Below are 16614 nucleotides of genomic sequence, written 5' to 3'. Positions count from 1 at the left end.
GAACATAATTCACCCCGGAACGATCGATAGAGTAGTGGTTGCCACCCGGGGGGGTGAGCGCGAGGGACAGGGGATTTCCCTCTTCCTGTTGTGGTTGCGAGCCGGCGTTCAGGTCTCACGTAGCAGAGAGTGCAAGTTCATGTTTCGAAAATTCGACACTCCGCCTCAGACTCCAGTTCTTCGGCGCTTTAAAGTATTAATTAATAGGGCAAAAAAAATCCGATGGCTAATTAGTGCATTTACTTCCGGGTACTAGCGCTCATCTGGCTCCTCTCTATGCGGAGGCGTAGCGGTTCTACTCCGACTTTCTCCCGGATGACAGCGCTTCTCACCTTATCCCTAAGGGAGAGCCCAGCCACCGTGCGGAGAAAACTAATTTCGGCCGCCTGTACCCGCCATCTTGTCCTTTCGGCCACTACCCAAAGCCCCAGGTAAGGGTATGAACGTAGATCGACCGGTAAATTGAGAGCTTTGCCTTTTGGCTTAGTTCTCTAAGGACCAATGTAGAGTCTGCATCACTATAGACTCCACACCAATTCGATATTCGATAATTCGATAACTTCCGGTGTCCGAGTATAAAAAAAGCACCTGTTGTTGGTCTGTTTTTTTTCTTTTCTGTTGACTTGTGATTTCACTGAAATGAGCGTATATGAGGCCCCCTGGTGGCTAATGGTTATATTACAATGACGTCTTTTCGGGACGTTCGACGTCACGGATTTATTCACGAGAGTACTTCAGCCTGTTATCCGTTATTCATGTGTCTGGCAAATTTCAAAAAGTAGTTTATACAAATGGAACTTATCTTCTGATGAACTCAGTAAGTGGGACCATTTCCTCTGGAGACCATGTCCAAGTGTGGGCCCATACGTGCACCAAACACCTCCCCGTCCACTTTACTGTCACACCTGGGAGTCTTCACTGCAGGTAGAATTCGCCCAGACAACTTAAGCTGCATGAGGTCCCCAGCCATTCTTCCTACTCCCACTCAAGCTTGACCAAGTTTCACATGGCCGCATCACAAGTCATCACAGCTAAGGTGCATTCACGGACATCACGTCTTGACAATATTTTCTACGACCCTCTTTTGAGGGTCACGCTTCTGAGCATGAACACAAATACAGAACATAAGCAGAAATCTGTACAACTGAAGTTGATCAATTCAAACTTTATTCCTCCCCCCCAAAAAAACAGCTTGACCGCTGCGGGCCCAGATGGAGTCTCAGAGACTAGGGAGTTTGGAACGTAATAGAATATCTTCGGTGGAAGCGAATGGCGTAGCCTCTGGCGGGCGGTGGAGCGTCCAGTACGCGGACATCCATTGCCGGGGGTGCAGTATCAGAGCCGGTGGTAGAAGTGCCCCCGCAGTCCCAGCTTCCCAGCTGGCAGGCAACGCCGTTGATGAGCATGCTCTCCTAAACAAAAACAATACCAGATGTTGCCATCAAGCCACACCCTCCCGTGTCCCTCCAGCCCCAGAAAACAGGTGTACGATGCATGCATGACTCTGGTCCATACCACAATGACATGTTGCACCGTGATGTCGGGGGCGGCCTTCTCTTGGATGTCACTTTTTATCTTGGACAAGATGTCTTCAGTGCGGATGAGAAGCCGGATGCTCGTTTCAGCCTCAAGGCCCATGTGACGTGGACGCAGGTATTAAAATCAACATCACCATAATTCATAAAGAGTGTCTGCTGGAGTTTACCCACCACTGCTTTCAGAACAATGTCTGGGACGATGAGCTCCATCATGATGTCCTGACCTTCTCCAACCTGGGCAAGCTGGGCTGCGTTGGGCTGGAATATGACTTTGATTGTGAGCGTCACATTGTGCCTATCTGTGGGGCGAAGTATAATAATCCTACTGTAAAATGAAACTACAGCACAGGTACATGATGGAACAGCTCTCTACCTCGGCTCCGTGCCTCCAGGGTCCACTTGAGTTGTCTTTGTGGACAAACTAGAATACAAAGGATACACATGTACTACTTTAGCAGAGCTGGTGTGTGCATGTGACACGTGGAATATACACAGTGTGTGGGTGTAGCACATCATTGACTTAAGGAAAATCTGCTATGTTGTTGGTAAATTATTATTATTATTATTATTAATCTTCAATTCTGAATGTTTGTGTCACTCACCAGGGAAAATGCTGTCCCACACCGGTTCAGCAAGAGCGGCGCCGAAACGTCCCGCCATTCCGAGGAACTGCGCGATATCGCTGAAGCTCATTGCACAACTGTCATGGAAGGTAAAAGAGAACAAGGGCAGGCCTTTGGTTTGAGTTGGCGGCACGGAGAGAGACCGTTAACATCTATGTGGAGTTTGCATGTTGGCTTTTCCGTTTTTCCTGCTTTTGTTTGTTGGTTTGGGAACCTTGGTTAGCGTCATGAATGCGGTCCAGAAGGTATGAACGTGGGCAAATATCAATCTATTTATTTTACATTTATAGTTTGACACGCAGAAAACCATTGAATGCATATAAATGATGAATATAAATGATGAAATGAACGTTTCATTGTGATATGTAGGGTTCTACACTGGCCACTAGGTGTTGTTACGTCATGATACATTGACGAGACAATCCCAACAACAAAGCTATGCTAACATGAGTGAGTCTTTTATGTACGATTATAAGATTACACAGTTGTTTTATTTGAGGTCAATTGTGAATACGACAATTAAGTTTTGGTTTAAACACATATGTGTTTAGTTTGGTGGTTAGCGTAGTTGTTACGAGCGAAGGAAGTGAAGACGCTTGTGTTGTTACACACTACATTACCCAAAAGGCTTAGCGTTGCTGACGGAAGCCGGAAAGCAGTCTGAATTTAGCGCAGCACAAGAAATGTGCCATTAATGCCGTGAAGACTGTAGATATGTTTACCCTTTGCTCTCTCTCCGCTTCGTCTGATCGAAAGAGAAGTTTTGATCGCTGCTCGGACGCCATGGACTCGAGACGGCGGAAATGACGACCGTTGGTCAAACGGCGCACAGGTCGCACATTGGTCAAAGACATTGCAGCGCATCGTTTGAATTGCGTGCATCGTTATATATATTTATACACACACAGTACGACAGTAATAAGAGATTGATAAGAGATCACATTGCAGTGTGAGAAATCAGAAGTAAGCCTTACTATTCCAGCAGGAGTCTCCAACCTCCTTATAATTGCAGCTGGGTTATTTCAACCTTAAAAATAGCAAATGCGCTTCTTTTGCCAGAGCATTAACATGTTTGTATCCACAAGTCGCCAACCATGTTATGTCACCAACTAAGTATTTATACATTTAATGAAGAGTTATTAAAAATTCCTAGGCATTGAAGCAAATATGCTTTGGCACTTTACTCCTGAGCTCCCAAAAAGTAGTAGTACAGGATACATCCTTAATAAAGACAAATTGTCAGGACAAGGTCTTACCGTGTGGATGGAGAGCTCTTGTGTGACTGAGATGCAGCAGTTGGGAGAAGGCTCTTTCAACTCTTTGAAGTTGGGTATAGTCATGTGTCCGTCATGAACGAATCGGCTCCAAGAGTCAAATAGTGTATACAGTAAGAGAAACGACTCGGAAGGAGTGGAAAACATTGTTTGGAGGCTAGCTTTGTTCAAAGATCTTTCTCAAGTAGTCTTATTGGTGAAACCATACGCATACAGTGGTGTGGAAAAGGTTGGTTTTTGCACTTTTAGCTCTCTCGTTTGCGAGTTAGCATGTGTCTCAAGACGCAATATGCGCAATATGTTGTAAATAAAAAAAGTATAAATGTGACTATAGTTGTTTTTTGTCATGTCTACAGGGCTCTAATAATGCTTTGTTCATTTTAATCTGAAAAAAATAATTTGTCTACCCACCAACTATATGTGGTTTCTTAAGTGTTTATTATTGTAGAAAATCGGAACCAAAGCACTGAAAAAGTTTGTATATTTTTCTGTTTTTAATAAATGCGTTTTTTTGTTTTTTTTTGGAAAACCTGATGCGTCCCAGCCTTGCCCAGACCCTAGCTCCAGTGGCCCCCAGGTAAATTGAGTTTGAGACCCCTGTCCTACAGCCTCAAAGCAGCACAAGCTTGCTCCAAGATGTCCTTCCTAATTCCCAAGTAGTTGGGATAAGTAGCAAGAACCTGTTGAGACAAAGCACACAGATGAAAGATCATCCGGGATTGTAGAAAATAAAAACTATCCAGAGAGAGCTGACTTTATTGCAGACGTCTATGGCATCCAAATTCTCTTTTGCTTTTAGGTAATTCAAAGCAAGTTTGTATCCTGAAAAGACACACACGTTATTCTTATCGTAGAGGTCAGCTCAACACATTTAGGAATGGCGCTGGACATGTGACTGAGAGACGAACCAATGGTTGGGTTGGACTGGTTTCCGTATTTCCAAGCCAATTTATAGTTGAACGCTGCGTCACGGAAGGCCTGCTCTTTTTCCATCATGAAACCTCGGTAGGCGTACGCCTTAAAGCACGACTGCAGAGGAAGCGGTACAATATATGTATGACAATCATGTTTCTGTTTCAGTCTTGATACAACAATATTGTTAAAAAAAAAAACACCTCACACTCGACTATAGGGCCCTCTAAAAACCCTCCAATAAGGTTTTATGCTTTTATATCCTTGCTGTAAGAAGTACATTCATTAAAACATGTCATCCATACAGTACTTTGCCCTACTTGGTCATAATGGGAAACACCTTAGACTGTGAAGGCGTCTAAAACCCAAAGAAGGTTCTTTGGTTTTCTCTCCATAATACCATGTACTACTAACAGTATTTTGCCATACCGGGTCCTTTTAACTTTGAACAGAACATGAAAAGAATGTCAAGATGTTAAAAATGGCAGCAAGTATTAATTATGCTTTTGACCAGTGACCTTGTTGTGATGGAGACATCTCTTTAGGAGGTCATCGGCCAGGTCGTACTTCCCCGAGTAGATGTAGATGTTCGCCAGGAGCAGCCAACTTTTCTCAAAATGGTCGGCATCAACGGCATTCCAAGCCATCCGAGCGATTTGTTTTAATTGGCTCCTGGCTTGAGCGGGTTGCTTTAACATCATGAAGGACGTTGCCATGGCCAACAGTGCTGGTACGTGATCTTTCTGGATGGCAGTAAAAGACATCCTGGTCAAAACAGGATCAAGACAACTGCATTGTTTTTTTTTAATGCCGGCAACCCCAGGCTGTGGGGTTCTTTAAGAGACGGGCTGTCAGGTGATTGCTAGTGTTCATATCTGCTTGCATTGGTTACTGCATCAGATACTCCTTCCAAGAACTATTTTCCTGATTGACCCGCATGTGAGACAACCCTGATTGCACCAAATCACAGGTGTGTGTGAGTGACAGGAAGACAAGCTCAGACTCCCAGTCTTTCAACCTTGACTTTGTCAGACTGTTGGGGGAATTTGAATCAATTTGGGAACTTGACTTTGCCCCTTCTGCTGTACTTTGATCCTGTTCCGATCCCGAAGGGAACTTCAAACTCACCACACTTGTTGCGATCTGCGTGAAAGCCGAGAGAGCTCTGTCTATGTTGGCCTTCTGCTTGGTGGCCAGTAAGCAGTAGTTCTCCAGGATACGAAGCTGGATGTGTCCTCCTGGAGTCTCCGGATTCATCTCCTTCAGCAGCTGCTCGGCTGTTGTCACGGCAACCAACTCCATCTCCTGTTTCTCTGCGGAGGCTCTGATGGGAGAAATTGTTGAACTGTCCGGCCTCATGTGTCCCGCCCAAATAATCTACTTACCCCATTCCACCATCTAAATGAAATAGCTCCACCCCCATGGTGTCATTATTGATATTTAGGTAGATTTCAATCATCTTCTCGAGAGCATTTTGACCCCACTTGTTGTCTTGTCGTGCCTGGTTGAGGTTCTGCAGAGCAGCATGAGGTTCTCCTGTGTACCTGAGCATCAAGCACAAGTTCTGTAGCAGAAAATGGAGAACATCATCTTCAAAACGCATCGCAAACTTACCAAAGATAAAGGCCTCTACAGTAGTTGAAGCCAGGATCAAACTTTGTCCTGGAAGAATGCTTTTCCGCTCTATCAAAAAATCTGGGCACCTCTTCCAACTTTCCCACTCTCCTCAGCAGGTCAATAAAGCGGGAAAAAGTAGCATAGTTGTCTTAAAAAGGGAAAGCAAATCTCAAACATAGGAAGATTTTCTCGAAATTCTAAGAACGGTGGTGATTTTGCACCTGGCTTGCGCTCCAAGAGTTGCTGATATCGGAAAACAGCCTGTTCATAGTCTTGCCTCCTGAACATGAGGTCAGCCATCATCTAAACACAAACACATGTTGAAAGAAGCTGTGCTAAGAGGAGGAGGAGCAGATACGTACCAGAGTTGCATCCTCATTAAACTGGTCCTTCTTCAAGATGACACTGCATTGCTCCTGGCACGCATCCACCTCGTCTAGGGTGAGGAACATCTGGGCCAAGTCCAGCATCACCTGTCAAGACATGATATCCTCTTCCATATCCAGTGAATCAGAGTCGGGATGAGAGTGTAAAAGATGCTCAGGTGGAACATAGGACGTTTTACGGACCTTGTGATCGTTCTCGCAATACACAAGAGCTTCTTTGTAGAACTTGACGGCTCTCTCGTAGCCCCTCTGACTGGCGTAGTGTTGCGCCATCTCAGCGCAGATCTTAGCGGCGAGCTGCTTCTGCGCGGGCAAGGCGTCTGGCTCCTCCGATTCCACCCGCTTCAGCACCTTGGCCTGGACGTCTCGCGCCTAGCAACAGCACAATAATAGATACCATCATCCCCGTTTAACAGCTGTTACTATGACTACTAAAACTGATGGTTGTCGAGCTGTAGCCAGACTGTAGATCGGCCGCGTGTCAAACAAACTGTAGGGGTACTTGCATCTTTTTCAGGTTCTTTGTATACTTCATACTTTGTACACACTTTATACATCTTCCTGCATGCTCCCTTGTGTCTTTACTACCTTTTGGGCAAAATGTGTTGCCTGTACTGTGAGTGTGAAGAATAAAAGTTTACTGACTGTCTATATTCTTTTTTTCATGCTTGCCTTGATCAGAGAATGGCAATGAATGCATTTTCATACAAAAAAAGACAGATGACATTGATTGAAAAGGAATCAGTGAAGTAGTAGTACTCACTCTTTGCAGGGACATTAAGGCTTCCTCGGCTTTGTCAACTTTATTTTGGACCTTTGCCAGCAGCATGAGATAACGGCAATGGTTTGCCAGTGCACCTCGTCTGTTCACTGGCGCGGTTGGTAGAAAACATTTGAAAGATTCTGGTTAGCTTACTATTGGAGGCTTTTTACTGCTGTGAGGAAAAAGCGGTTACCTTTGTAAAAGTTGTAATATTAAGTTATGAGAAAAAAGTCAAAATATCCAGACCAAAAAACGTCTCAATTTCATGAGAATAAACTTGTATTATTAGGAAGAAAAAATAACATCATTTTTGTAGCATAATGCTGAAATATTCGTATTATTGTGAGAAACAAACAAAGTTGTCAAAAGTTCTAACGTAATGAGAATAAAGTCAATATATTCAGGGAATACAGTCAGAATTACACGAAGGAAATTTGCAAAACCACTCATACATTTACGAGAAAAAGTCATAATATTGAGAGAATAAAGTTGTAACATTATGAGAATAAAGTTGTACATTTGGAAAAAAAATGTCTAAATTTGCAAGAATAAAGTCATAAATGTTTGAGTACAAAGTAGTACATTTATGACAATAAAGTCAGAATATTCCAGGAATAAAGTGACATCTTTTGAAGCAAAGTCATACATTTATGAGAGAAAAGTCCTATTTCAAGAATAAAGTGTTCCTATGAGGTGTGATGGTGTCAATCATGATGTCCAAGCTTTTATTTATAACGTGGCAGCAAAAGAGCAGTTGGCATTTAGCATTTGCATTAGCATGGCTCGCTAGCCTTTGTCACTTCCGCCTTCCTTACCCCGCCCCCTTCACATGCCCAACGCCAAAGGTCTTTAGACTTTTGTAAAGTTACGAATGAATCCTAAAAATCTCCGATTTTATTTCAATGTGGCCCTAATACTCTGTTGTAAGGAAGATGGGGAATAAATACGTGTACCTGGCTCGAGGGCGACGGCATCGTGCAGAACTCTCTCACAGCGCTGGTACTGCTTCATCTTCATGAGCAGCTCGGCCAGGTCGTAGCACAGGAAGTTGTGCTGCCGGGTCTTCAGGGCGGCTTCGTAGTAATGTATTGCCTGTCAGCAGGACATTTGGTCAAAAGCCGGCTGCTCGTTCAAAGCACGTTCTTTATCACGTAGCCACAAACCTTGTCAAAGTAATGCGTCTTGACCAGAAATTTGCCAAATTTGCTGACGAGAGCTCCATCATCTGGGTTTTTGTCCAGCGCGTGCTCATAGACCTCGATGGCTTTCTCTGGCTAAGGATAAAACCTTTTTAGGGAGATTTTGGCTGTTTTATGCAGAACTTCTCTGCTTCCTTGTGTAGGTATACTTCAACGTGTATATGTTATGTATTGTTTGGAATTATCTTCTACATCCAACATGTCTGAAAGCCGACAATAGATGATGACAAATGACATTTATTTATTTATGATGGCACCAGCCGTGACAAGCTAGCTCTCGTCTCATTAGCAGAAGTGAGGCCATCACTCAGCTAAACAAACAAAGGATGTTTACAGTCAATGTAGCCCAGATTTCAGCCAATGTCAAGAGTTTTAGAGGTGGAAGAAACATCTGGAGAAAAAATAGAGAACTTTTACAACATGGACTTAAGCCTTAAGACATGGAGATGAAAATTGGTGGCCTTCAAAACACACGATGCTAAGTTTCAATGACTCTGGAGCTGCTTATCCTTTGAAATCGGCTTCCTAAAGAGCATAAAAGGCTCTTATCGACTGATTTGTTTTACATTTCAGGCGGCGACAACAAGTGAAAATATTTTTATAAAAGATAATAATGCTTTACAGCCTTGTCGCTCTCATGGAATCGTGTTTAGAAGACATTATATAAACAAGACATGACTTAATCTGTTCTGTGGCAACTTTGACGTCGTTTTTTTCTGTGTACCGGCAGAATAGTATCCTTTTTCAAAATGTGCTCATAGGGTACTTTCTTGTAAAGGTGTTACTTCATAGCAGTCATCAGTGAAATGATCACTGCAAAGAACACAAATCTCTCATTCGTCCATTGTTGTCTTAAAACTTCCTCTTTCGGAAAAGAAAAATAAACCTCCAGTATGACTGGGATAATGTCAACATCCAGCAGCAACACGACATTTTAGTATGACTACTATTTGGATGAAAAGTCCACCATCAACCTGGAGAAGCCTTTGTTTACGCTGCTTTAGCTAAGTCATCAACTCTAAATGTACTTTTGCTAATTTACTGTTAAAAATGTAACAATATAGAACTTGATTACATAAAAAAAAAACATATCAGTAAGAGTTTAAGAGCTGGTACCTACCTCTAAAATGTGCATGTAAGCCTCCCCTAGCAAGACGTATGTGTGAGCACTGGGTAGCTTGTCCACTATCTCCCTGGAGATGAATTCCGCACGTGTGATCTGGAAGTTATATCTTGGTACGCGGCTAAGTTAACGACTCACCTGTAACAGCCGACATACAGACGCTTATCCTTCTTGTGGTTCAGGTAAATGTCTGCCATCTTTTCCTTGGCTTGGATGTAGTACAGCTGCTCGGGCGTGATGTTTCTGAGCATGCTCAGTGCCAGCTCCGTGTCGCCGTGCAGCAACGCCAAGTCTACGTTGGCGATGGTGACGCAAAGCTCTTCGGGGGTCCCTGAGAACTCGTTGATGGCATCCTGCATGACTTGGGCCGCCTCTTGCTGTAACATTACAAACATTCTGTTTGTGACTATATCGCCATTCCATTCCAAAAGACACAGCATGGGACCCTTATGCTTGCATGGGGGGGATCCCAGGTGGTTTCTGGTGACGTGCCCGACCACCAAGCACTAACCTGTGAGCAGGGTGAGGCCCCACTGTTCCACGTCAGGGCGAGGTGTGGTCCCTCCTCATAGGACCTGCTAGCTTTGGGAGAACCTATCAGGGGCATGTAGCCCCAGACAAGATAGCTCCTAGGATCACTCGGGCACTCAAACCCCTTCACCACGATAAGGTGGTGATTCATGGAGGATCCGTGAGTGTCCTCTGGGGGGTGCTCCGGGAGTATAGGATTGGTGGGCACCATTTTTGTTCCTCGTACAACCGGAGCAGGAGCCTGGTCGCGTTGCCAACAGTAGGTCAAGCCCACTTCTGAGTAAATATTGGCCTCTGCCCTTTGTCACTGATTCTGTCAAATCTTTCATTGACAGAATTTCTAGAGTCTAGAGTCCAGGTGTCGAGGGCCCGAGGATCTCGTCTCTGCTATTTGCAGACGATGAGGTCCACGAGGAGAACTTCAACGTTTGTGAAGCTTCTGGAATGAGACTCAGCACCTCTAAAAATTGGGGCCATGGTTCTCAGTCGGAAAAAGGGTGGAGTGTTCCCTTTGGATTGGGAGTGAGGTCCTGCCCCAGGTGGAGGAGTTCAAGTACCTTGGTGTCTTGTTCACGAGTGAAGGAGGTTGGAAGGTGAGATCGACAGTTGGATTGGTGCAGCGTCGATGTACTGGACCGTCGTGGTGAAGAGTACCCCCCCAATTCAATGTAGCCCTCCCCCATCTATGTTCTCACCCTCATCTATCCCATGGGCTTTGGGTCGAGACCGAAAAGAACAACCCTAAGAGATGGTGCTCAGAGTCGCTGAGCATCTAGTCCAGATGTCTCCCGGACGCCTCCCTGGTGAGGTGTTCCGAGCATGCCCAGCTGGGGAAGGCCCCGGGGCAGACCTACGACAAGCTGGAGGGACCAGAGACTAGGCAGAAGACTATGTAGCTCGCTAGCTAGCTGCTAGACAGACATAGTGCAATGAAATGTAAAGGCTAGTGTAAACACATGCTAGCATTGATCGGCTTAGCCTGCACCAAGCCGTCGTCATTTTACTCCACATACGTACTTTCATTTTTAAATCCCGTGTTTCAAGGTGCGGTTGGCAACCCTAACTGTGTACCCAGTAACAACACAAACAATTCCACAATGAATACCAGTATTGAACAGCACCTGTTTATCACTGAGCCGCAAAGCCTCGGCTAACTCCAAGAAGATGGAGACGCAGTGTGCAGGACTCAGCTCCACCTTCTCGTTCTTGGACGTAGTTGTTGTTGTTGATCCGGCCCTTCGGACGCCCGGAAGACTCATTGCCATTTGCAAAATGTGAATAGCCTCGCTCAACTCCCCCATTTTCTTCTTTGCCTGGGCTTTGATCAGGAGATACAACGGATGTTCTCGAATCTGGAATGAACATGGTAAAATAAACTGAAATGCCCAATCGGTGGTGGGAATCATTTGATGGATTTTACCTGAAAGTTGTGGCTGAGGCAGAGTTCGAGTGACTGGAAACACAAAGAGAAGTTTCCACGCAACAAGTGAATCTGCGCCATGAGTAGATGGGTGTCTATGTGAGAAGGACATTGTTCCAGGCAGTGATGCAGACTGTTCTGAGCAGCGTCCAGATCGCCTGAATGAACACAAACATACGCTAATTCAAAATCAGACCAAACGTTTAGTGCAGGGGCGTCAAACTGGTTTTCACTGTGGTAAAATAATTTTTTTCATCTACTTTTCATCACACCCGTACTTGAGTGCGTTCCTCACCAGACTGGTATCGGACTTTGGCCTGGAGGAAGAGCCCTTGAAGGAGACCTGGTACAATCTTGACCACAGTATCCAACAAGGCGGCACAGCGTCTGAGCTGCGGAGCAGGAGACTGGCCCTGAGATGAAGGCTGAAACAAAAACAATGGAAGTGATTTGGACAACAATCAACCCTTCTACCCTGAGTTGTACCTTGGTAGGACAAAGGGCCAGATACTCCTTGACAATCTCGAGCAGGAAGTCAGGGTTGAGCTTCTGAAAGTACTCCACACTCAGAGGTAGACCCTGCAGAGTAGAGAAGTGGGTTTCCGCGGCATCATCCAGCAGCTTGGTTACCTCTTCTCGGGGACGGTGCTTCTTCACTGCCACCAGCGCACGCAGATACAGGATCTCCTAACGATATTCACCACCACCAAAATTATCTACTTGTAATACTTCCTGTGACTCTGCATAAGGTAAGTCGAGGAACGAAGGTGGGATTTACCCCTGATCTTCCAGTGGTTTGTTGAATTTCTGTCAGAAATTCCAAATCTTTCTCTGCTTCTTCAAGGCAGCCCTCCATCAGCTGACACCAAATGATACCTGTGCAGTGAAGAATGACACCAGAGCTTTACAGAGACAACTTAAGGAGCATTTACACTTAGCACATATTTTCCCTTAGCATTGTCTTGCAATTTATGTCTTTATGCTACGCCTGAGAAGCGTCACACAAATTCTGTTTAAATACATTCATTCATTCATTTTATACCCCTAATCTTCACGAGGGTCACATGCGTGCTGGAGCCTATCCCAGCTGTAAGCCAGCCAATCACAGGGCACATATAGACAAACAACCATTCCCACCCACATTCATACTTTACCAGTCAGTGCAGAAAGGCTGGTCTCATCCAGAGCCATGGCGGTCTTGTACCACTTCATGGCCTCCTTGAGTCTACCCTGAAGGACCATAAGGTAGCCCGACTCTGTGGCTAAGTCAGAGTTCCCTGATGTCAGACCGAAGGCTTTCTCCACCATCCGGAACACCTGTTCAAGGACTTTCTTGTTTCGTCCGCACTAGAAGGAACGGGAACGCATGCGGTTCTGTAAATGACACACAAACTCGAAGAAAAACAGCCGAGTTTGTCTTACCACTCGGCTAAATGCCAAACACATCTTGTAAGCAAGCTCGGGGTTGTGCGGTTCCAGGACCTCCAGACTGCTGATGAGTTTGGAAAGAGTCTTTGCTGACTGCCCAGTGGGACACAGAAACAATATCAGTTGACATACATAAGTAGATCATATGAGCATATTGTACTGTACTAAAGTCTATTGAAGCACCTCAGTTATGTCTCCACTGATACATAAAGAATGCAGTGTTATCATTTGGAGGGCATCCAGATTGTCTGTGTCCATTTGAAGAATGCTGAAACGAGATATGTGCCTTGCTTTATAATTAGGGCTGCCACGACACACTCACTTCACGGCACGAGACAATACACAAGATTGGCTCTACAGGATGAGAACTTCTACGTGTGCTTTTTAACAATATGAGAGCCCTTTAGATATGAAATAATCTCCCTATAGTGACATTTACACTCCTATTACCCATCATAGTAGACATAATGGAGAAAATAAGACTTTTTTTAGGCATAAAAAACCTGTTTACCACCTTCTAAATATACTTTTTTAACATTATTAGAGCCCTCTAGACATGAAATAACATCCCTATAGTCACATTAACACTACTATTATCCAATATAGTAGACATAAAAAGAGAAAATAAGACTTTTTTAGGCATAAAAACCTGTTTACCACCTTCTAAATACAATTTTTAACATTAGAGTACTCCAGACATGAAAAAACACCCCTTTAGTCACCTTTACACTTCAATTACCCAATATAGTAGACATTAAGACAAAAAAAGATATATATATTTATAATTTATAAATATAAGTATACTTTTTAACATTATTAGAGCCCCCTAGACATGGAATAATCCCTATAGTCACCTTTACACTCCTATTACTCAATATAAGAGATGTAAAAGTGAAAATAAGGCATTAAAAAATGTTTTACGACTTTCTAAATATACTTTTTAACATTATTAAAGCTTTCTAGATAGGAAATAAAACCCCTATAGTCACCTTTACACTCTAGCCAATATAGTAGACATAAAAAGCGAAAATTAGGCTTTTTTTAGGCATAAAAAAACTGTATACCACCTCAATTTTCAAGAGGAATCTTGTCAAGTTTTAATCTTGCAAGGTCTTGTGACTCTCCTATTTATAATAGAAGCCAGCTGCCAAACGGGTTGCTTGAGCTCGTCAAGGTCCTGAGGTGTCTTGCAGTCATGTTTTTGGTATGACTTACCTGATGGCAGCGTCTATGGTTTGCTCCCAGTCGTGGAGGTTTAAAAACAACTTCATCTTCTTAACGAGAGCAGGCAAGAAGCCAGGGAAACTGGCAATGACCCTGTTAGCCATGTCCAACGCTCCATTGTAGTTTTCACAATATTCACAGTATTGTACCTGCGGGACAGTCGCGCTGGTGAAAAAGCTGAAGTAGTCCGGGCACCACACATGGAGGATAGTAGGTTTTTTATTCATTTTCATTAGTTTTTAACATTGGTAAACTATTTTTTTATTGCATTTTTTGGCATTTTTGTGAGTATTAACACACAATTAGCTGTATAGTGCTGGTTGTTGCATGTTAACGTTATAATGTTAGCATGCCAATGTTAGCATAGTAACCTTTTTCGATGTTTATAAGTACAGACTAGTATAACATTTGAGCAAAGTTGTGCATCATGTCAAGGAGCCTTCAATGTTCTCACCTTTCCCATGAGCGCAAAAGGATCTTTCATGCCTTCATCAAAGTGTTTTCCAGCCTTCCTGGCGTGATCATCTTTCCCACATGTCACATCAATCCACGCTTTCAGGACCATCCCCTGAACGCAACAGTCAGTCGTACACACAAGCCCATTCACCACAACTTTGCTGTCTCACCTCTCTGGAGCCGTTGGAGAGCTTGATCATCCTCTCCGTGTATTCCCTGGCTTTGTCATGTCGCCCGATCGTCCAAAGAAACATCCCGGCATGATACAGACTCTGGGGAGACGCAGTGTTGCGATCCTCTCTGATTTTGGCTTCATATTCACGAATTATTTCTTTATCTGGGAATCCGAAGACGAGCGTTAAGAGATATCATCCACCATCATAGCGACCGTGTTGGCTTACCTGGCTGGATCTTTCTTTTCTCCGCGTAGATAAGAGCCATCATGGTGCAGAGAGACACCTCGGCTCGATCTTTGATGGAGTCCAGCTCTGCTGCGGCTTCTCCGACCTGACCTGAGGATGAATGTTGCAATGTGTTCTCTAGGACGGTTCCATCGGACGCCCTGATCCCAGCATACCTTGCATTAGGATGCCGTACGCATGGAAGACGCTGAAGATTGGGTCGCCGCGGAATGTAGTCTGCGCGGCCGCCGCAGTCTGGGCAACATGGTTGAAATATTTTTCATTGCAGTAATGTCTCATCAAAGCCTGGGAACAACCAAGTACACTTAGTTATGTGGTTTCATATAAGTAAGAAACCAGCCTTCATATTTCACCATTTCTCAACTATTTAACATCAATCTCAGAGGTCCCAGCTCATATTCATCTTTGCTGACCATAATCTGGCCTTTATGCCGAAATTTGTGCTTCTTGTTGTGTGCATCTGTTGCTTTAACACCAACAACAACACAAGAAGATGCATGATACCAGGTAAACAAGAACAAGCTCTGACAAGATTGTAACATCAACTGTAAGAAAAATACAATAAAAAATATGACTGACATTGATTTCACTGTCTCACAAAACAACGTAGGTGCCGTTAAACAATATTATTGTCAACATTTTTGGAGACCAAGTATTAATGATGCAATAGTTCCTGATAATATGTCATCTTTCACTGTTGTAAATTTAAATGTCACATGTGTTTTGGCACACGCAACTAGTAGCGTCTAACATTTGCAGCATTGCAACACTTTCCACCAAACTCAGCTGAGTGTTGGCTGTCGGGACAAAGGCTCAGCATCGTCATGTGTAGTTTTTGACCAATCTTTGAGGTGGGCAAGTTATTAACTGATGATTAATATCTGATTAATTCATTTATTTATTTATAATCACAAGTTATATTTAATTTTCTTACACTGTGAGGTCTTTTGACATATCTTCTGACATCCCTCATAATTAATGGTTGCATTACTACATATATAGTTGTTTCTTTCAATTAATTTTATTTTGAATCTAATAATTAGACCACAATGAGCCAAATGGGCTTTGACAACAGTATGTGAGTTTCCATGGCAAAATCTAACTTATTTTCTTTGTTTTTGGTTATTGGTCGATTGAACTGGTTTTGAAACACACAACTTTATCATGCAAATCCTATAACCAAATTTACTGTAGTTTCTAATGGCAGTGAATGGTAACGTATTTACCATTGTTGTGTCTTTATTCTGCATCTTGTCTAGCGGCGTTTGTTAGCACAGCTGAAACGTTACCTGGCGGTGTGCTATGTGGCTACTATGTATCGACGTTGTGTTGAACTTGAAAGCACTTTATGATAATACAGTATATCATATGACAATACAGTATATCATATGACGCCCCGGAGCGGACTGGACGGCTATTGCAGCTGTACCTAATGTTGTGACCAAGGAGCACGAGTGAAAAACCACAGTCACGTCGCGCAAGTCTTTATTAATGTAATCTAAAAATGCACAATTCAATAAAATAAACATATTATTACCGAACAAGACATTGCAAGACCCATCCAATTTCCAGTGGGGGCAATACCATTGAGTGGGATTAATGGGGGGGAACACAAATGCCTTTTTTATTCCCACAGACACTTGTTGTCTCCCGCTGAACCAAAATCATTAAAATGTAAACATATATCCATATCTGAAA

The 16614-nt window shown here is 43.5% G+C and overlaps 2 protein-coding genes and 1 long non-coding RNA gene across 4 annotated transcripts; 1 reads left to right on the top strand and 2 right to left on the bottom strand.

Annotated features, from left to right (window-relative positions):
- Positions 1-450: 450 nt before the first annotated feature.
- Positions 451-3913, top strand: LOC144901521 (uncharacterized). The gene is made up of 3 exons (XR_013629557.1): positions 451-1036; positions 1192-1653; positions 2144-3913. It is a non-coding gene; the product is annotated as an uncharacterized LOC144901521 (long non-coding RNA).
- On the bottom strand, positions 1224-2984 carry LOC144901520 (uncharacterized). Its single transcript, XM_078795149.1, has 5 exons — positions 2884-2984; positions 2141-2238; positions 1912-1959; positions 1710-1837; positions 1224-1626 (listed from the first exon to the last, which is right to left on the bottom strand). The coding sequence occupies exons 2-5, from the start codon at positions 2229-2231 to the stop codon at positions 1336-1338; spliced, it is 558 nt and encodes a 185-aa protein (XP_078651275.1). The 5' UTR covers positions 2232-2238; positions 2884-2984; the 3' UTR covers positions 1224-1335.
- LOC131135662 (tetratricopeptide repeat protein 21B-like) lies at positions 3881-16345 on the bottom strand. 2 transcript variants are annotated; one of them, XM_058081840.2, is made up of 29 exons: positions 16143-16345; positions 15072-15201; positions 14896-15006; positions 14665-14831; positions 14493-14606; positions 14030-14187; positions 12998-13082; positions 12809-12907; positions 12541-12733; positions 12165-12262; positions 11873-12073; positions 11682-11811; positions 11387-11544; positions 11088-11318; positions 9574-9812; positions 9433-9505; positions 8277-8387; positions 8067-8205; positions 7114-7220; positions 6534-6722; positions 6327-6437; positions 6186-6267; positions 5962-6112; positions 5733-5891; positions 5476-5671; positions 4866-5090; positions 4344-4464; positions 4190-4257; positions 3881-4115 (listed from the first exon to the last, which is right to left on the bottom strand). In XM_058081840.2, exons 1-29 carry the CDS (start codon positions 16164-16166, stop codon positions 4038-4040), a joined length of 3948 nt encoding a protein of 1315 aa, XP_057937823.2. In that variant the 5' UTR covers positions 16167-16345; the 3' UTR covers positions 3881-4037. The 2 variants fall into 2 exon arrangements, with proteins under 2 accessions (XP_057937823.2, XP_078651274.1); XM_078795148.1 differs by having other exon boundaries at positions 15072-15150.
- Between the last annotated feature and the right edge of the window lie 269 nt (positions 16346-16614).

Source organism: Doryrhamphus excisus, linkage group LG12 (assembly GCF_037039965.1).
Source record: "Doryrhamphus excisus strain RoL-2023G ecotype Guam linkage group LG12, RoL_Dexc_Guam_v1.1, whole genome shotgun sequence".
Taxonomy (NCBI): Eukaryota; Metazoa; Chordata; class Actinopteri; order Syngnathiformes; family Syngnathidae; genus Doryrhamphus; species Doryrhamphus excisus.
This window is presented reverse-complemented; position numbering and strand designations above follow the sequence as displayed.

Coding starts and splice junctions, on each gene's coding strand:
- LOC131135662 (XM_058081840.2), bottom strand. CDS start 16,166: ATGCAGAATAAAGACACAACAATG. Junction 9,813..11,087: donor TGCGGCTCAGTGATAAACAG/GTGCTGTTCAAT, acceptor GTAATGTTACAG/CAAGAGGCGGCCCAAGTCAT. Junction 5,091..5,475: donor CGCAGATCGCAACAAGTGTG/GTGAGTTTGAAG, acceptor ACTGCCATCCAG/AAAGATCACGTACCAGCACT.
- LOC144901520 (XM_078795149.1), bottom strand. CDS start 2,231: ATGAGCTTCAGCGATATCGCGCAGTTCCTCGGAATGGCGGGACGTTTC. Junction 1,960..2,140: donor GTGGGACAGCATTTTCCCTG/GTGAGTGACACA, acceptor TTTGTATTCTAG/TTTGTCCACAAAGACAACTC. Junction 1,627..1,709: donor ACATTGTTCTGAAAGCAGTG/GTGGGTAAACTC, acceptor ATGGGCCTTGAG/GCTGAAACGAGCATCCGGCT.